Here is a 13,259-nt window from a genome sequence, read left to right as displayed (position 1 = left end):
CTGTTTGAATGTTATTCTTGCTTAACAGGGCCACAATTCTTACAGATAATAAAATAACATCCAATTTTATTTTACATTTCCCTTGTGGCTTCATGTAGCTCTTGAGTCACAACACTGATGTCATGCTCCTGATATAGATAGGAGAGACCTTTGTGACAAACTTGATGGGATTTGTCAGTTGATTAATGACCAGCTGTTTTTCAGCATCCCAGGTATGACACAGCCGTGATCCAATTGTATCGTCTTGGGCAAGATGATAACTGCTTTGTCTATTAAATTCTAATTTAGTATAGTCTGAAATATTGGTGTTTTACTCTGCTTTGTTTAGATATTGCTCAAGAATTAACTAAATTTTATCTTCTGGGAAATTGTCATAGTTATGGAAAGCAGTGCGGTAACAAATGGCTTTGCTTTCTTCCAGATCTTTGATGATGCGTACAAGTCCCAGCTCAGTTGTGTAGTCGTGGATGACATTGAGAGACTGCTTGGTGAGTCATAACGTTTGCCATTGTACTGTCTTTGCCACATTACAACTCATGTCTCACCAATCACAAGAGAAAAATAATGGGTATTTACAAACTATAAAGCAATAGAAATACCTTTCTTTGTCTTATACGGAAATATAACATTATCTCTTATCTCTCTAGTCAATGGTGGTATTCGTGTTAAATATGCCTTAACTCTATTAAATATGACTGTAACTCTATTATAAACTGCTTTCTTGTAAGGACTCCTGCCTCATATTAGTTTGTATCTTCTATGGAGTTCCCTGCCCATAATAAATGATTAGTAATTTTTGATAATGGGTAGATTTGCTATTTAGTACCTCTGAAGCTCAGAGGTTCCACTTATGAACTTTGACAAAACTAATGAAAGAAAGATTTATGATTGGAGTGCGGTAACACTTGGGGCAGAAGCTGCAAGCTCCTTGTACCTTAGTTTCTACTCTTATAAAAGAGACTCTGTTCTCTTCCTTACTTACCCCATTGAGTAATTGTGAAGACAAAAATGGGGTGATAATATTGAAAACATTCTGAAAGTTAAAAGTGTTTTACAGTGATTTTTAAAAAATATTTATTAAACATTTCCTAAGTTTAAGTACACTCCTACAGGACACAAAGATGGATAAGACAGCCCCTGCACTCAACTCATAAGATTTAATCTACAAGGAAATGCCAGAAAAGTGTTGTTACTCTTACATTCTATTTCATTGCAAAAATTAGATAAATCTGGAATCAACTTAATAACAGTAGCACAGGATGTTGTAATAAACTGTGTTGAAATTGAACCCACCTGGTGACTTAATAAACCTCTGAAAATACTACCCAACACCTGGTGAATCCCATCCCTTCTTCCTTGAGCTATCCATAATGTTGTAGTAATGATTTCAAGTTAACTGTTCTGACTATGTTTTTCCCATGATTTTCAGACTTGCTTTAGGCCCTCTGTTATTTTTTCTATTTCCTAAGGCACTGTTTGTTCTTAACAAAGCAGGTATATCTGTGAGGTCTTAAATTGAGAGTTTTGTCTAGTGACCTGGGTTTTTGGTCTGCTATTTTTGATACATTTCAGCCCAGTTTATAGGATTATTTCTTTAAAAGCTTTTAGGCACATACTCATAGCTCTGTGTGAATTCCTTTATCTAAACACAATTGAGATGTGTGGTCATAGCAACACTACTATGTCAGGAATGTGTGCCCTCGAAGTATATTTTCACTTGTATGAATAGTTATCTGTGCGTGTTTGTTCATTTATTCAACAAGCATTTGCTGAGCCTGACTGTGTTAGAATTATTAGGGTCTCAGAAAAATAGGTAAGATGCTGTCTGTTGTTATAACATATATTGGCAAAACTTAATGCAGAGTAGAGTGTGCCATTGTTCTGGATAATCAGAAAAGGGAAGGATAACTTTTGACTTCAGAGGGCTGGTGCCTGAAGGTAGCTGTAAGCACAGGGCAAGGGTGCATATGCAATGTGCAGAGAAAGCTAAGGAGGTGGCATTTGTGCTAAATCTTCAAGGGTTGGTAGAAATTTAACAGGTGGAAAGTTCTCTTAGTAAATTCTTTGTTCTTCACCACCTGAGGACCAATCTTAGTGGCTCTACCATCTTTTCAGTTATAATTAAGTCCCTTACTTACCATTTTCCCCTCTAACCATTTTCTAGCATGGTGTTTTGTTGCCTGTGTACTTACTGTATTGCCATGGTTTGCAGCAATTCCTTGGAAATGCTTCATAAACACACCTGGAGGTTTTTACCCTCTTTAAAAAAAACAAACTTTCTCTGAATAGCAGACAAAGATGTCTGTATGAACTCAAAATGTATATGTAGAAGCTATTTTTTAAAAATTTACTGGTAAGAGTTCTTAAATAATATTTTAAACATTCAAGTTATCAGAGATATTTTTTCTTATTACCATTAGTTGCATGGCTGTTGGGCTGAGTTTTCTCTTGATGTACCATGTTTCCCCAAAAATAAGACCTAGCCAGACAATCAGCTCTAATGTGCCTTTTGGAGCAAAAATTAATATAAGACCGGGTCTTATTTTACTGTAATATAAGACTGAGTCTTATATAATATAAGACCGGGTCTTATATAATATAATATAAGACCGGGTCTTATATTAATTTTTGCTCTTATATTTGGGGAAACAGGGTAGAAAAATCTGAATGTTTGGAATATGTGCATATATGTACTGATCCCTAAACATAGCAATGTTTCTCTTCCAGATTATGTCCCTATTGGCCCTCGATTTTCTAACTTGGTGTTACAGGCTCTTCTTGTGTTGCTGAAAAAGGCTCCTCCTCAGGTAAAAATAATAAAGGAACATTTTCACAGTTTTTCTGGTAAATTCCATATATTGGTGCACTCTCTTTAAATAAACATACAGCATTCTGTTGATGGATTTTGAAGGTCATCTAGTCTCGCCTTCTGTGTTAACGTAAATGATTTTCTTAACAGTCAGAAAAGTTCTTCAGTGTTTTTCTTGAAGCTCTCAAGATCCCATAGCTTCAATTAGTTTTGTTTTGTGAGTTCCCCATCATATTACATACACATCCTGTCCCCACTTCATCTCCTATGAGAGATCATGATATTAATATAGAAGGGATTAAATACATGTTCCCATTTGTTTCATATCATTTCATAGGTTTTCTAAGAATTTGTATTTGAGGAAATTAATTCCTATAGGCAGACGGTTTGTTTTTTTTAATTTTGACAGGTGAATTTCAGTTATTTCTCTTGTGGCATGTAGCATATTTGAGGAGTGAGTTTATAACCAATATCTTGGTTCATATGGTTGCATTTTTACTGATGTGGTGATTGGAGACTGGTGACTTTGATAGGTTAACACATTTAAAACTAACCTAAGAGGGATGGTTAAATATGTTAATTATGTAGAGGCTGCCAGAGCATGTTTGGCTATGACAGAAGACACAAATTCTCTTGATTGATTCTACATGCTATTACCTCGAAGAAATGCCAATCAAAAGCAGATACAAAAGGATTAAGTACTAACTTGCAAAACATCTTAATGTCTATATGGAAATATATTCGAAGTTAGACATATAAACTAAGCTCTATGGAAAATATTTAATATTGAGCTGGTGATTTAATAGTTAAATGTGTGTGTGTGTGTGTGTGTGTGTGTGTGTGTGTCTGTGTGTGTGTCTGTGTGTGTGTCTGTGTGTTAGACCTTAAGGAAAGGATTTGTCTTGATTTTCTAGGGGTTTTTTGTTTGTTTTTAATTTCTGGAATAGTGAAAAGAAACATAACCTATAACAACCTTGAAATTTTATTACGTATAAGTGTTGTGAAAGGATTTTTTAAATCCTATTTCCATAAACTATCATTCCCAGTAATTGGAATTTTAGCTTATACTAAGGCTGAAGTTAGAGAAGTGAAGTGAGTATATTTTTCCTTTCTCTGATTCCTTCAATAAATACGTAAATAGATATATCTAAAGTTGCTAGAACAAAAATAACCCCAGTATTTAAATATATCACATACCAGGGCAGCTGGTTAGCTCAGATGGTTAGTGCGTGGTACTCTTTTTTTTTTTTTTTAATTTATTTTTAAAATTTATTGGGGTGACAATTGTTAGTAAAATTACATAGATTTCAGGTGTACAATTCTGTATTACATCATCTATAAATCCCATTGTGTGTTCACCACCCAGAGTCAGTTCTCTTTCCATCACCATATATTTGATCCCCCTTAAGTGTGTGGTACTCTTAACAAGGTTGCCAGTTCAATACCTGCATGGGCCACTGTTAGCTGCATCTTCCACAACTAGATTGAAACAGCTACTTGACTTGGAGCTGATGGGTCCTGGAAAAACACACATACACGCATACATACATGCATACCTACATACATAAATAAATCACATACCAAAAAATCCTTTTTCATGAAATCTGCATTTTAAAAATTATTAGATTGGGAGACTTTCCAGGCATTTAAATTTATTTCTTAACAGATATATATTTTTTTCTTTTTTTTTTTTTCCACATAAAAAGAATTTATGCTAAAAGTCACTTAGGAGAGGAAAGAATAATTTTTCAGTGGTATTTTTCAAACTGCCTGCCTTTACATTGTTAAGTACTGTACACATTGATTTAAACAGAGAGACATCCCCTACCTGAGAATTATGTGTAATCTAAAATAGATGCTAATAGAAATAAACAACATATTAACAAATGACCTGCAACATTTTGATTAAACACTTAGGAATAAATTCCTATTTTGTAAAAATCATTGTAAGACTTGAGGAGAACATTATCTCATGCTTTTGAACCTTACAACATCTGATACAGGTTTATACATATGCACTTCATGAATAATGTATTCAACTATATATATATATATCATTTATACGAAACAATATATTTTTGAGTGTCATTTTAGTAGGATTAACTGTTTAACTGTGGCTTGTATTATTTGGCAAGGTATGACTAAAGTGATAAGATTCAAAACTAAGTAAAGTTCAAATGGTCAATAAGCACATGAAAAGATACTCAACATCATTAGCCATCAGGAAAATGCAAATCAAAGCCACAATGAGATACCACTTCATACCCACTAGATGGCTATAATCAAAAGTCAGATAATAATAAGTGTTAGCATGCATAGGGAGAAATTGGAACCCTTGTGCACTGCTGGTGACAGTATAAAAATCATGCAGCCTTTGGAAACAATCTAGCAGTTCCTCAGCGGGTTGAAGCTAGTTACCATATGTCCCCACAATTCTAAGTATATACCCAAAAGAAGTGAAAACATATGCTTACCCAAAAGCTTGTACCTGAATGTTCATAGCAGCATTATTCATAATAGCCAAGAAGTGGAACCCACCCAGATGTTCATCCAATGAAATAAAATGTGGTATATACATACAATGGAATATTATTCGGCAATAAAAAGAAATGAGTACTGATACATGCCATAACTTGGATGAACCTTGAAAACATGCTAAGCGAAAGAAGCCAGTCACAAAAAACTACATGTTGTGTCATTCCATTTATATGAAATGCCCAGAATTGGCAAATCTGTAGGAACAGAAAGTAGATTTGTGAGTGGTTACTTTGGATTGGGAGGGGTACATAGGGAGAATGAAAGGTGACTGCTAATTGGTATGAGGTTTCTTTTTTGTGTGGTGAAAATATTTTACAATTGATTGTGGTGATGAGCGCACATCTCTGTGAATATACTAAAAACCATTGAATCGTACACTTCAAAACAGTAAGTTGTGTGTTATACAAAAATATATCTCAATAAAATGGTTACCAAAAAAAAAAAGTGGTTTCAGAAGCTACTTGATGATGAGAGGGGGATTATATAAAGAGCTAGAAGTGAGGAGTGAGCTCCCAAGGCCCCTGGCCCAGCTTGGGAGAAGTCTTAGAAATAGGACTTGGATCGTTAAAAAGGGATGTGGAATGAATTTCTCTTGGGAATGAAAAGGAAGGATATAAGAATACATAAGAAGTAAAAGATCTGGTCGCCTTAGTGATTGGAAATGGCAGAGATTCTCTTTTAAGAGAATACCAGCCTGTCATTAATCAGCATTTAGTGACTGTGACCTGGGCTGCTAGATGACTTCCTGTATAAGTAAATCAGTGGCAGAAGAAATTCATGTTTGAAATATTTCTTGTTGGCACATATTTAACGAAATAAAAATATGCTTTCTCTGTGTCACCTTGCTTTTTAAAATTCAATTCTATTCTCTTGGGAAAATTTCAGGCTGATCCAGTGTCAAGAATATTTGTCATTTTAGAGTAGAAACATTTATGTTTTTTAGATATTTTCATTAAATATTAAAAGTATATGAATCTGAATGTTGTAGAAATGCATAGATTGGTAGAAAACTATCACTGTCAAGAAAACAGGTATTTTTCTTTAAAAAGAGGAATGGTACATATATACAATAGAGTAATCATATCAGTCACAGAATCCTTAATTTTGCATTTGTTGTAATTCCAGCTTTCACACAGAAAAATTGTGTGCATGTGTGCACATGCTCAAATAAAAGAACCCCTTCGGGGGCACTATGTTGTTATGTATCAAGATATTCTCTTTTCTACTTTCCCCCTCCCCCACACCTCTCCCTCGTTGTAAATTGGCTTATTAAAACTGGTTCACAAGCCTTCCTTTTTTCCCTTTGTGATTGCTTTGGTCTTGGATTTTCAGTGTAAGACTAAAAATTCAAGTCAGATTTCAGTTACTAGGATAATTTTCTTTGAATTTAAAATTTTTCTAAGTAAATGCATAGATTTTTAATGAACCTGATATTCAGTGGATTTGCTTTAAATTTAGCTGGAGAGTTAGTTTCATGATTCATTTATTAGTCTTTTGAAAGTATAAAAAGTGGTATCGGTAGTTCATGAAGACTGAAAAACATCATCACATTTTGTTTAGCATCTTTTTAAAACCAATTAAAAGCTTTTCTAAAATGGATTGAACAGGAGAAAATAAAACATGTTCCCTAGGTCTTTATTTCAATCAAGTTTCCCTGTGTTCTGCAGGAGAAGAGATCGAGGGGGGATAGAAAAATTGAAAAGGGCTGTCCCAGCAGGGAGCCACGCCGGAGAAAAGGGCTGCTCTGAGAACTCGGCAGCCACAGCTCAGAGGCTCCCAGGCTGCTTCATCTACATGCAGAGTCACACAAGGCATGGGGGCGCTCACCGTCACCACAGAGGTTTCACATGTGCTTCCCTGCTGGTTCCTGTGAAAAGCTAACAATTGGCTTGGAGGGTAAAAGACCACTGCCGTTCACCCTCCCTGAGCTGGACGTACAATTTGTCCAGTGTTAGGAAATGTCCGGCTTAGCCGTGAGAGGCTTGAAGACACCCCTCCTTCCAGTGAGAGCCCTAAAGCCGCCTCTTTTACTTGATGACACTGGGGCTCTTTTCAAGTTTTGCAGATTTATGGAAGTTGAGGAGAATGTGCTTTTCAAGATCAGGAGTTTGAAAGCCTTGGTCTTAATGTCAAGGAAGCAGCAGTGTAGTAAGGCGGCAGGGCCAGGTAAATCTTCCCGCAGCCTGCAGCACCAGTGGCTTTGTTATTTTCCTCGTAGATCTCTTCTGGTGCCTTCTTTTTGTAGGGTGGGGTGCGGGAGACAGAATAAAGTACCTGAAAAGGAACTCCTCAGGCTGTAAAATGACATGACTTCCCAGTTTCCTCAACAAGTGTGAGAGTAGTTAAGCCCATTGCGTGACTGCCTTAATGCTACTTTTACTTAACACTTTTGGGAGTCAGACTGGAAGATCTCATCTGTATGTAAGAGAATAGCCTTATAATTTATGGAGAACCAATCCTCATTCAGTTCAGTGCTTCCCAACCTTTTTCAGATCGTGGCGTATAGAAAATGGTAACATTTGAGGATGTAAAGGTGTGAGGCCACCACTCACAGCTGGCCAGAGGTGCAGCCAGCCCAAGGGCCACCCAGCCTTCCCGAGGGCCGACGAGAATTGATTCTCTTAGTCCACCTGTAACTCATATGCAGCACGCCAGTTAGAAAACTCTTTGGAAAATACAAGCTTTTACAAAGGAAGACCACTCCAAATTCACAGCAGTATTACTGAAGTAGAACTCAGACCTAACTACCAGTTGTCAGAGTTTTAGCTAAAGTATAAAATTGTTGAAAACAAATAACTTCCTCACTGCTCTTGCACCTGGGAATATTATCTAATAAAAACAGGTAGTGATCAGAGCCAGGATGGGCTCTAAACATGTGAACCAAAAAAAAACTTAGTAAACTCCTGATGGGAACTCGGGCAGACATACTTGTTTCTCCATGGGTTTCGCTTTAACATTACCAGTCTCTAAACAAGATTGCTTTTTATGTGATCCTTATATGACATCTTAGTACAGTCTTACTTCAGAGATATTGTTAGGAAGTCTTGGTAATATTAAGCAACTCTTCAGGCTTAGGGTTGCTTTAGCGAAGTAAGTAGATAATGGAAGAGACTCCAAACCGTGCAGGCCTAAACATGAGTATCTCCCCATCTATCTGTTGAAAATTAACTCTGGCTAATGACTACAATATGACTCAATAAGATATATAACCACTTTAGGAAGGAGGTTTAGTCATTTTGCCAGACACATTAATCGTAATCACTGATGTGGTGACTTTTGCATTGGACTTCTTTATTGAAAAATGGCTGAACGATGCCCGTTTATTAAGTCAGTGGCATGAGATGGCTACTACATCTTATAAAATTCTCTATAAGTATACTTTGCTTAGTATAGTAGATTGTCTCAAAGTGCTATGTAAATCGAACATATATATAATTCATGTACAGTCATGCGCTGCCTAGCTTTTTGGCCAAGGATGTACAACATATACCACAGTGGTCCCATAAGATTATAATGGAACTGAAAAATTCCTATTTCCTAGTGACCTCATAGCCGTCACATCGTAGCACAACATACTACTCGTGTTTCTAGTGATGCTGCTGTAAACACACATACATACTGTGCTGCTCGTTGTATAAGAGTATAGCACATGCAGTTACAGTAGTGGGCTATGCCGTCTGGTTGGTGTAGGTGTGCTCTGTGACGTTCGTGCCACAGCAAAATCGCCTAACGATACCTTTCTCAACATAACCACGTCGTGAAGCGGCACATGACTGTTATGTAGATGTAGAACAATTTCAAATACATTAAAAAACAGAGAGATTTGGTGAGTCCTTTTATAAAACATTGCTACAGATATCTGCTGAATAAAAGCCATGTTTTCAAAATAGGGTGTTTTGTTTTGGTAGAGCACATCTGTAATAGGTATTAATGAATACAAGAAAGTTACAAGATGTGTGTGTGTGTGTATGTGTGTACCATTTTCAGATAACTCATAATTAAATACCTAAATTTTAATCATCAGAGAAATGCTAATGGTGCTGAGACAGTATTCTGTCTGCTAGAATATCTAGCCCCACTGCCTTAAATATGTTACTGTGACATAATATCAGTGTTAGAAAAGTATTGATTATAGTATCATAGTATTCCATGGTGCCATGAATCTAATTACGAGTACCGTCTTCCACAGAGCTTACTCTTTGTGTTGGACTTGGAATCAGAAAACCTGAGTTTCAGTCTTAGCTCAGTCATCGTCTGGCTGTATAACCTTGAACTGTCCCTTACTGCCTTTGTTTCTGTTTCTTCATCTATGAAATGGAGATAATTCCTCCTGCCTTACCTACCCCTTTGAGGGCCAACTAAGATAATGTATAGCGACGTTCTCTGTAAACCTGTGGACTACACAGATAGAAGGTATAAAGCATGGAGTTGCTGAAAAGTAGGAATATGCCATTGTCCATAGAGAGCGCCATTTGTAAACAACTGATTTATAGAGTCTTATCCCAAGATCTTCAAAAAGGGAATGGATGTTTGTCCTGATTGATTTGAGTATTCCCATTGCTTGGGGCCTAACATTCTATTTCATCCTATTTTGTTGCTGATTCAAAGTTCTTAGAGGGGCTAGTATTTTGTTAAGACTGTTGTATGGAACTGGAAATGTATTTGCCTGTTTATTTTTTGTTTTTGTTTTAAAGAGAAGAGGTGCCTTTAGATAGTCCACAGAACCTTTAGCTTGTAAGATAGGAAAACTAAAGCATGTAACTACTATATATAGCAAATTTTCATGGAAAGTGAGTTCAGAGTTCCAGCTTGGAGTGCCAAGGCACAATGTCCCTTATTTGTAACACTGGAAAAAGAAAGAGGGACACCCTGCTTCCCCATCTGTCATTGCTGAAATTTAGAAGCTTCCTAAATCCTAAGACAAATACTCTGGCCTGGGGATTAGGGATCCCTGTTATAAAAGGAAGAATGAAGCAGAGACATAAATTGAAGAGCTCAACAGGGTAAGCAGTAGAGGGAGGGCCAGGGCTTCTGGCCATTGTGAGATTCCTGAGGACACTACCCATTACACTTGTCCTCAGCTTCCAGACTGGCCCATCTACTTGCTTTTTCCTTGCAGCCACCTGTTACTTTTAACCAAAGTTCCGCTTTCTCCTAACTGAAGGTGGAACAGAGTAGTGTTTCACAGCTTCTCTCCTACCTTCCTGTCTCCAAAACAAAGTACACAGATCTTTGGAGATTTCCTAGGGGCTTATACTACATGGCATGACAGCTATTTGGGTAAGAAGAGCCAATAAGAGGAAGCTTACAAAGGGTCCAGAATAATCCATGAATGTTCCTGATAGTTGTTGGAGTGAAGATGGAACCAGGCCTTCTTTGATCTTTTTAGGTCACCACTTGGTCTATAACCACAATTTCATCCTGACAGTTCTACTGACCCGTCACATTGGGGAATAGAAAGTGCTTTTCACGAGGAGAGCTCTGGACAGTTTGTATGGCCCTGCCTTTTCTTTCTTTTCTTTATGTTTTTTAACCTGTTTAGATTATGTAGATGGTAATATTTGTTGAATGGATATTTTGAAGATGGTGACTCTTAACTATACATAGAACTGGCAGTGTAAATAGCACAGGAATTAGAATTCAAAGACTTCTGAGACTCAATTTTCTCATTTGTAAAATAGGAACAATAAAAATATTTAAGTTGAGGGCCGGCCTGGTGGCTCAGGCAGTTAGAGCGCCGTGCTCCTAACTCCGAAGGCTGCTGGTTCAATTCCCACATGGGCCAGTGGGCTCTCAACCACAAGGTTGCCAGTTCACTTCCTTGAGTCCCGCAAGGGATGATGGGCAGCGCCCCCTGCAACTAAGATTGAAGACGGCACCTTGAGCTGAGCTGCCGCTGAGCTCCCGGATGGCTCAGTTGGTTGGAGCGCATCCTCTCAACCACAAGGTTGCTGGTTCGACTCCCACAAGGGATGGTGGGCTGTGCCCCCTGCAACTAGCAATGGCAACTGGACTTGGAGCTGAGCTGCGCCCTCCACAACTAAGACTGAAAGGACAAAAACTTGAAGCTGAACGGCACGCCCCTCCACAACTAAGATTGAAAGGACAGCAACTTGACTTGGAAAAAAAGGCCTGGAAGTACACATTGTTCCCCAATAAAGTCCTGTTCCCCTTCCCCAGTAAAATCTTTAAAAAAAAAAAAATTTAAGTTGAGAGAATTAAATAAGTATTTTTTGTAGTTCTTTGTAAACTGCAAAGCACAACTCAGTTGTTGTTTATTATTCACTTCAAAGAAAATTCTGACTCGGTCATCACACACAAAATTATATAAAACCAACAAAGTAACCAACCGCTATCAAAGGGGCTCATCTCCACCTGGCTACTGCTGAAGAAATCAGCCCTAGAAATGTCGGCAAGAAAGAGCATAGCAAGTTTGGTTATTTTCTCCTAGCTGCCAGCCATCTTGCTCCTGAAGACACTGCCTTGGCCAGCCCTGGAGCAAGTGGAAGAAGGGGGCCAGTTTCCGGAATAAGAGGAGTAATAATGGGAAGGGAGGACGGAGAAATACCAGGTGGCAGCAATCAGATGAGACGCTCTGGCCACCCAGCTACCGTGTTTCCCCGAAAATACCACCTAGCAGACCATCAGCTCTAATGAGTCTTTTGGAGCAAAAAGTAATATAAGACCCGGTATTTTATTTTATTATACCCAGTATTATACCCGGTATTATATTTATTATGTTATATTATATTAGACCCAGTCTTGTAGTAAAATAAGACTGAGTCTTACATTAATTTTTTGCTCCAAAAGATGCATTAGAGCTGATGGCCCTGCTAGGTCTTATTTTTGGGGAAACACAGTAGTGACATATTATCTATATAAACTGGGTCTTTATCAGCAAGTGCCTACATGACTATCAAATCACCTTAAAGTTCTAAAGAAAAAAGGACTGGAAGAAGTATGCCAAATTGTTTATTGTGACTGCCTTTATATTAATGGCCTCCAGACTTTTTGAACACATACCCCTAATAGTAAAAAACAATTGAGCTCATCCTACTAGTATTTTAATACATCTATTATTTTATAAGATGATGTTCATTTTAAAACATATAAAACAGGAAATTTTTTAAAGAATAAAATTTAAAATAAAAGTAAATGAATACAAGAAAGTTACAAGATGTGTGTGTGTGTACCATTTTCAGATAACTCATAATTAAATACCTAAATTTTAATCATCAGAGAAATGCTAATGGTGCTGAGACAGTATTCTCTCTGCTAGAATGTCTTTAGCCCCACGGCCTTAAATATGTTACTCTGAATGGAAGTTCTATGATTTCCCATCTTAAAGACTGCTGTGTCTTAGATGGTAGGATTATTGGTGATTTCTTCCAACTTTATTGTTTCCTGTATTTTATAAATTTTCTACAATAAGCGTTTATTACTTTATAATCATGAAAAAATAAAAACTTAATGTGTATACTATTATTTTCACTTTTAACTTAGTAGAGTAACTGTCAGAATTCTTTCATTCCAGTCCTTCTAACTAATTTGCTGTTTGACTAACAGAGTTAAGAGAATCTCCCTTTGTCTCTAAGCTTGTCTGTGTAATAATTTTTGTAACCTTATTTTTTTCCTTTGAGGCTGATTTAATTTAAGGTCTGGTCTGTAAGACACCCAGTGGTCCTGAGAGTAAAAGTGTGACAGCGCCTCATGACTGTTGCAGTTGTCCTTGGAAACCCACCTGGCATTCTGATCGGTGCTGTGCTTCCAGTCTGAACCTCTCACAGCTGAATGCCAATGTGACTAAGGTTGACTAAGATAGATGGTGACAATTATATTGAGTTTCATGGAAGGGAGATGGGAACTTTGTTTTCCATCCAAAAATATTTCTTTTGACAGGGAAGTCTGAAAT

The 13,259-nt window shown here is 37.3% G+C and overlaps 1 protein-coding gene across 2 annotated transcripts in view; it reads left to right on the top strand.

The window, feature by feature from the left end:
- NSF (N-ethylmaleimide sensitive factor, vesicle fusing ATPase) overlaps positions 1–13,259 on the top strand; it is a 126,797-nt gene that overhangs the window by 96,477 nt on the left and 17,061 nt on the right. For both annotated transcript variants that reach the window (XM_019732985.3, XM_074320757.2), the window contains exons 16-17: positions 422–488; positions 2,728–2,807. In XM_019732985.3, coding sequence (XP_019588544.1) covers positions 422–488; positions 2,728–2,807 — 147 coding nt within the window. The remainder of the gene's footprint in view (positions 1–421; positions 489–2,727; positions 2,808–13,259) is intronic.

This window comes from Rhinolophus sinicus, chromosome 12 (genome assembly GCF_057876585.1).
Source record: "Rhinolophus sinicus isolate RSI-liver-muscle chromosome 12, RSI-T2T, whole genome shotgun sequence".
Taxonomy (NCBI): Eukaryota; Metazoa; Chordata; class Mammalia; order Chiroptera; family Rhinolophidae; genus Rhinolophus; species Rhinolophus sinicus.
This window is presented reverse-complemented; position numbering and strand designations above follow the sequence as displayed.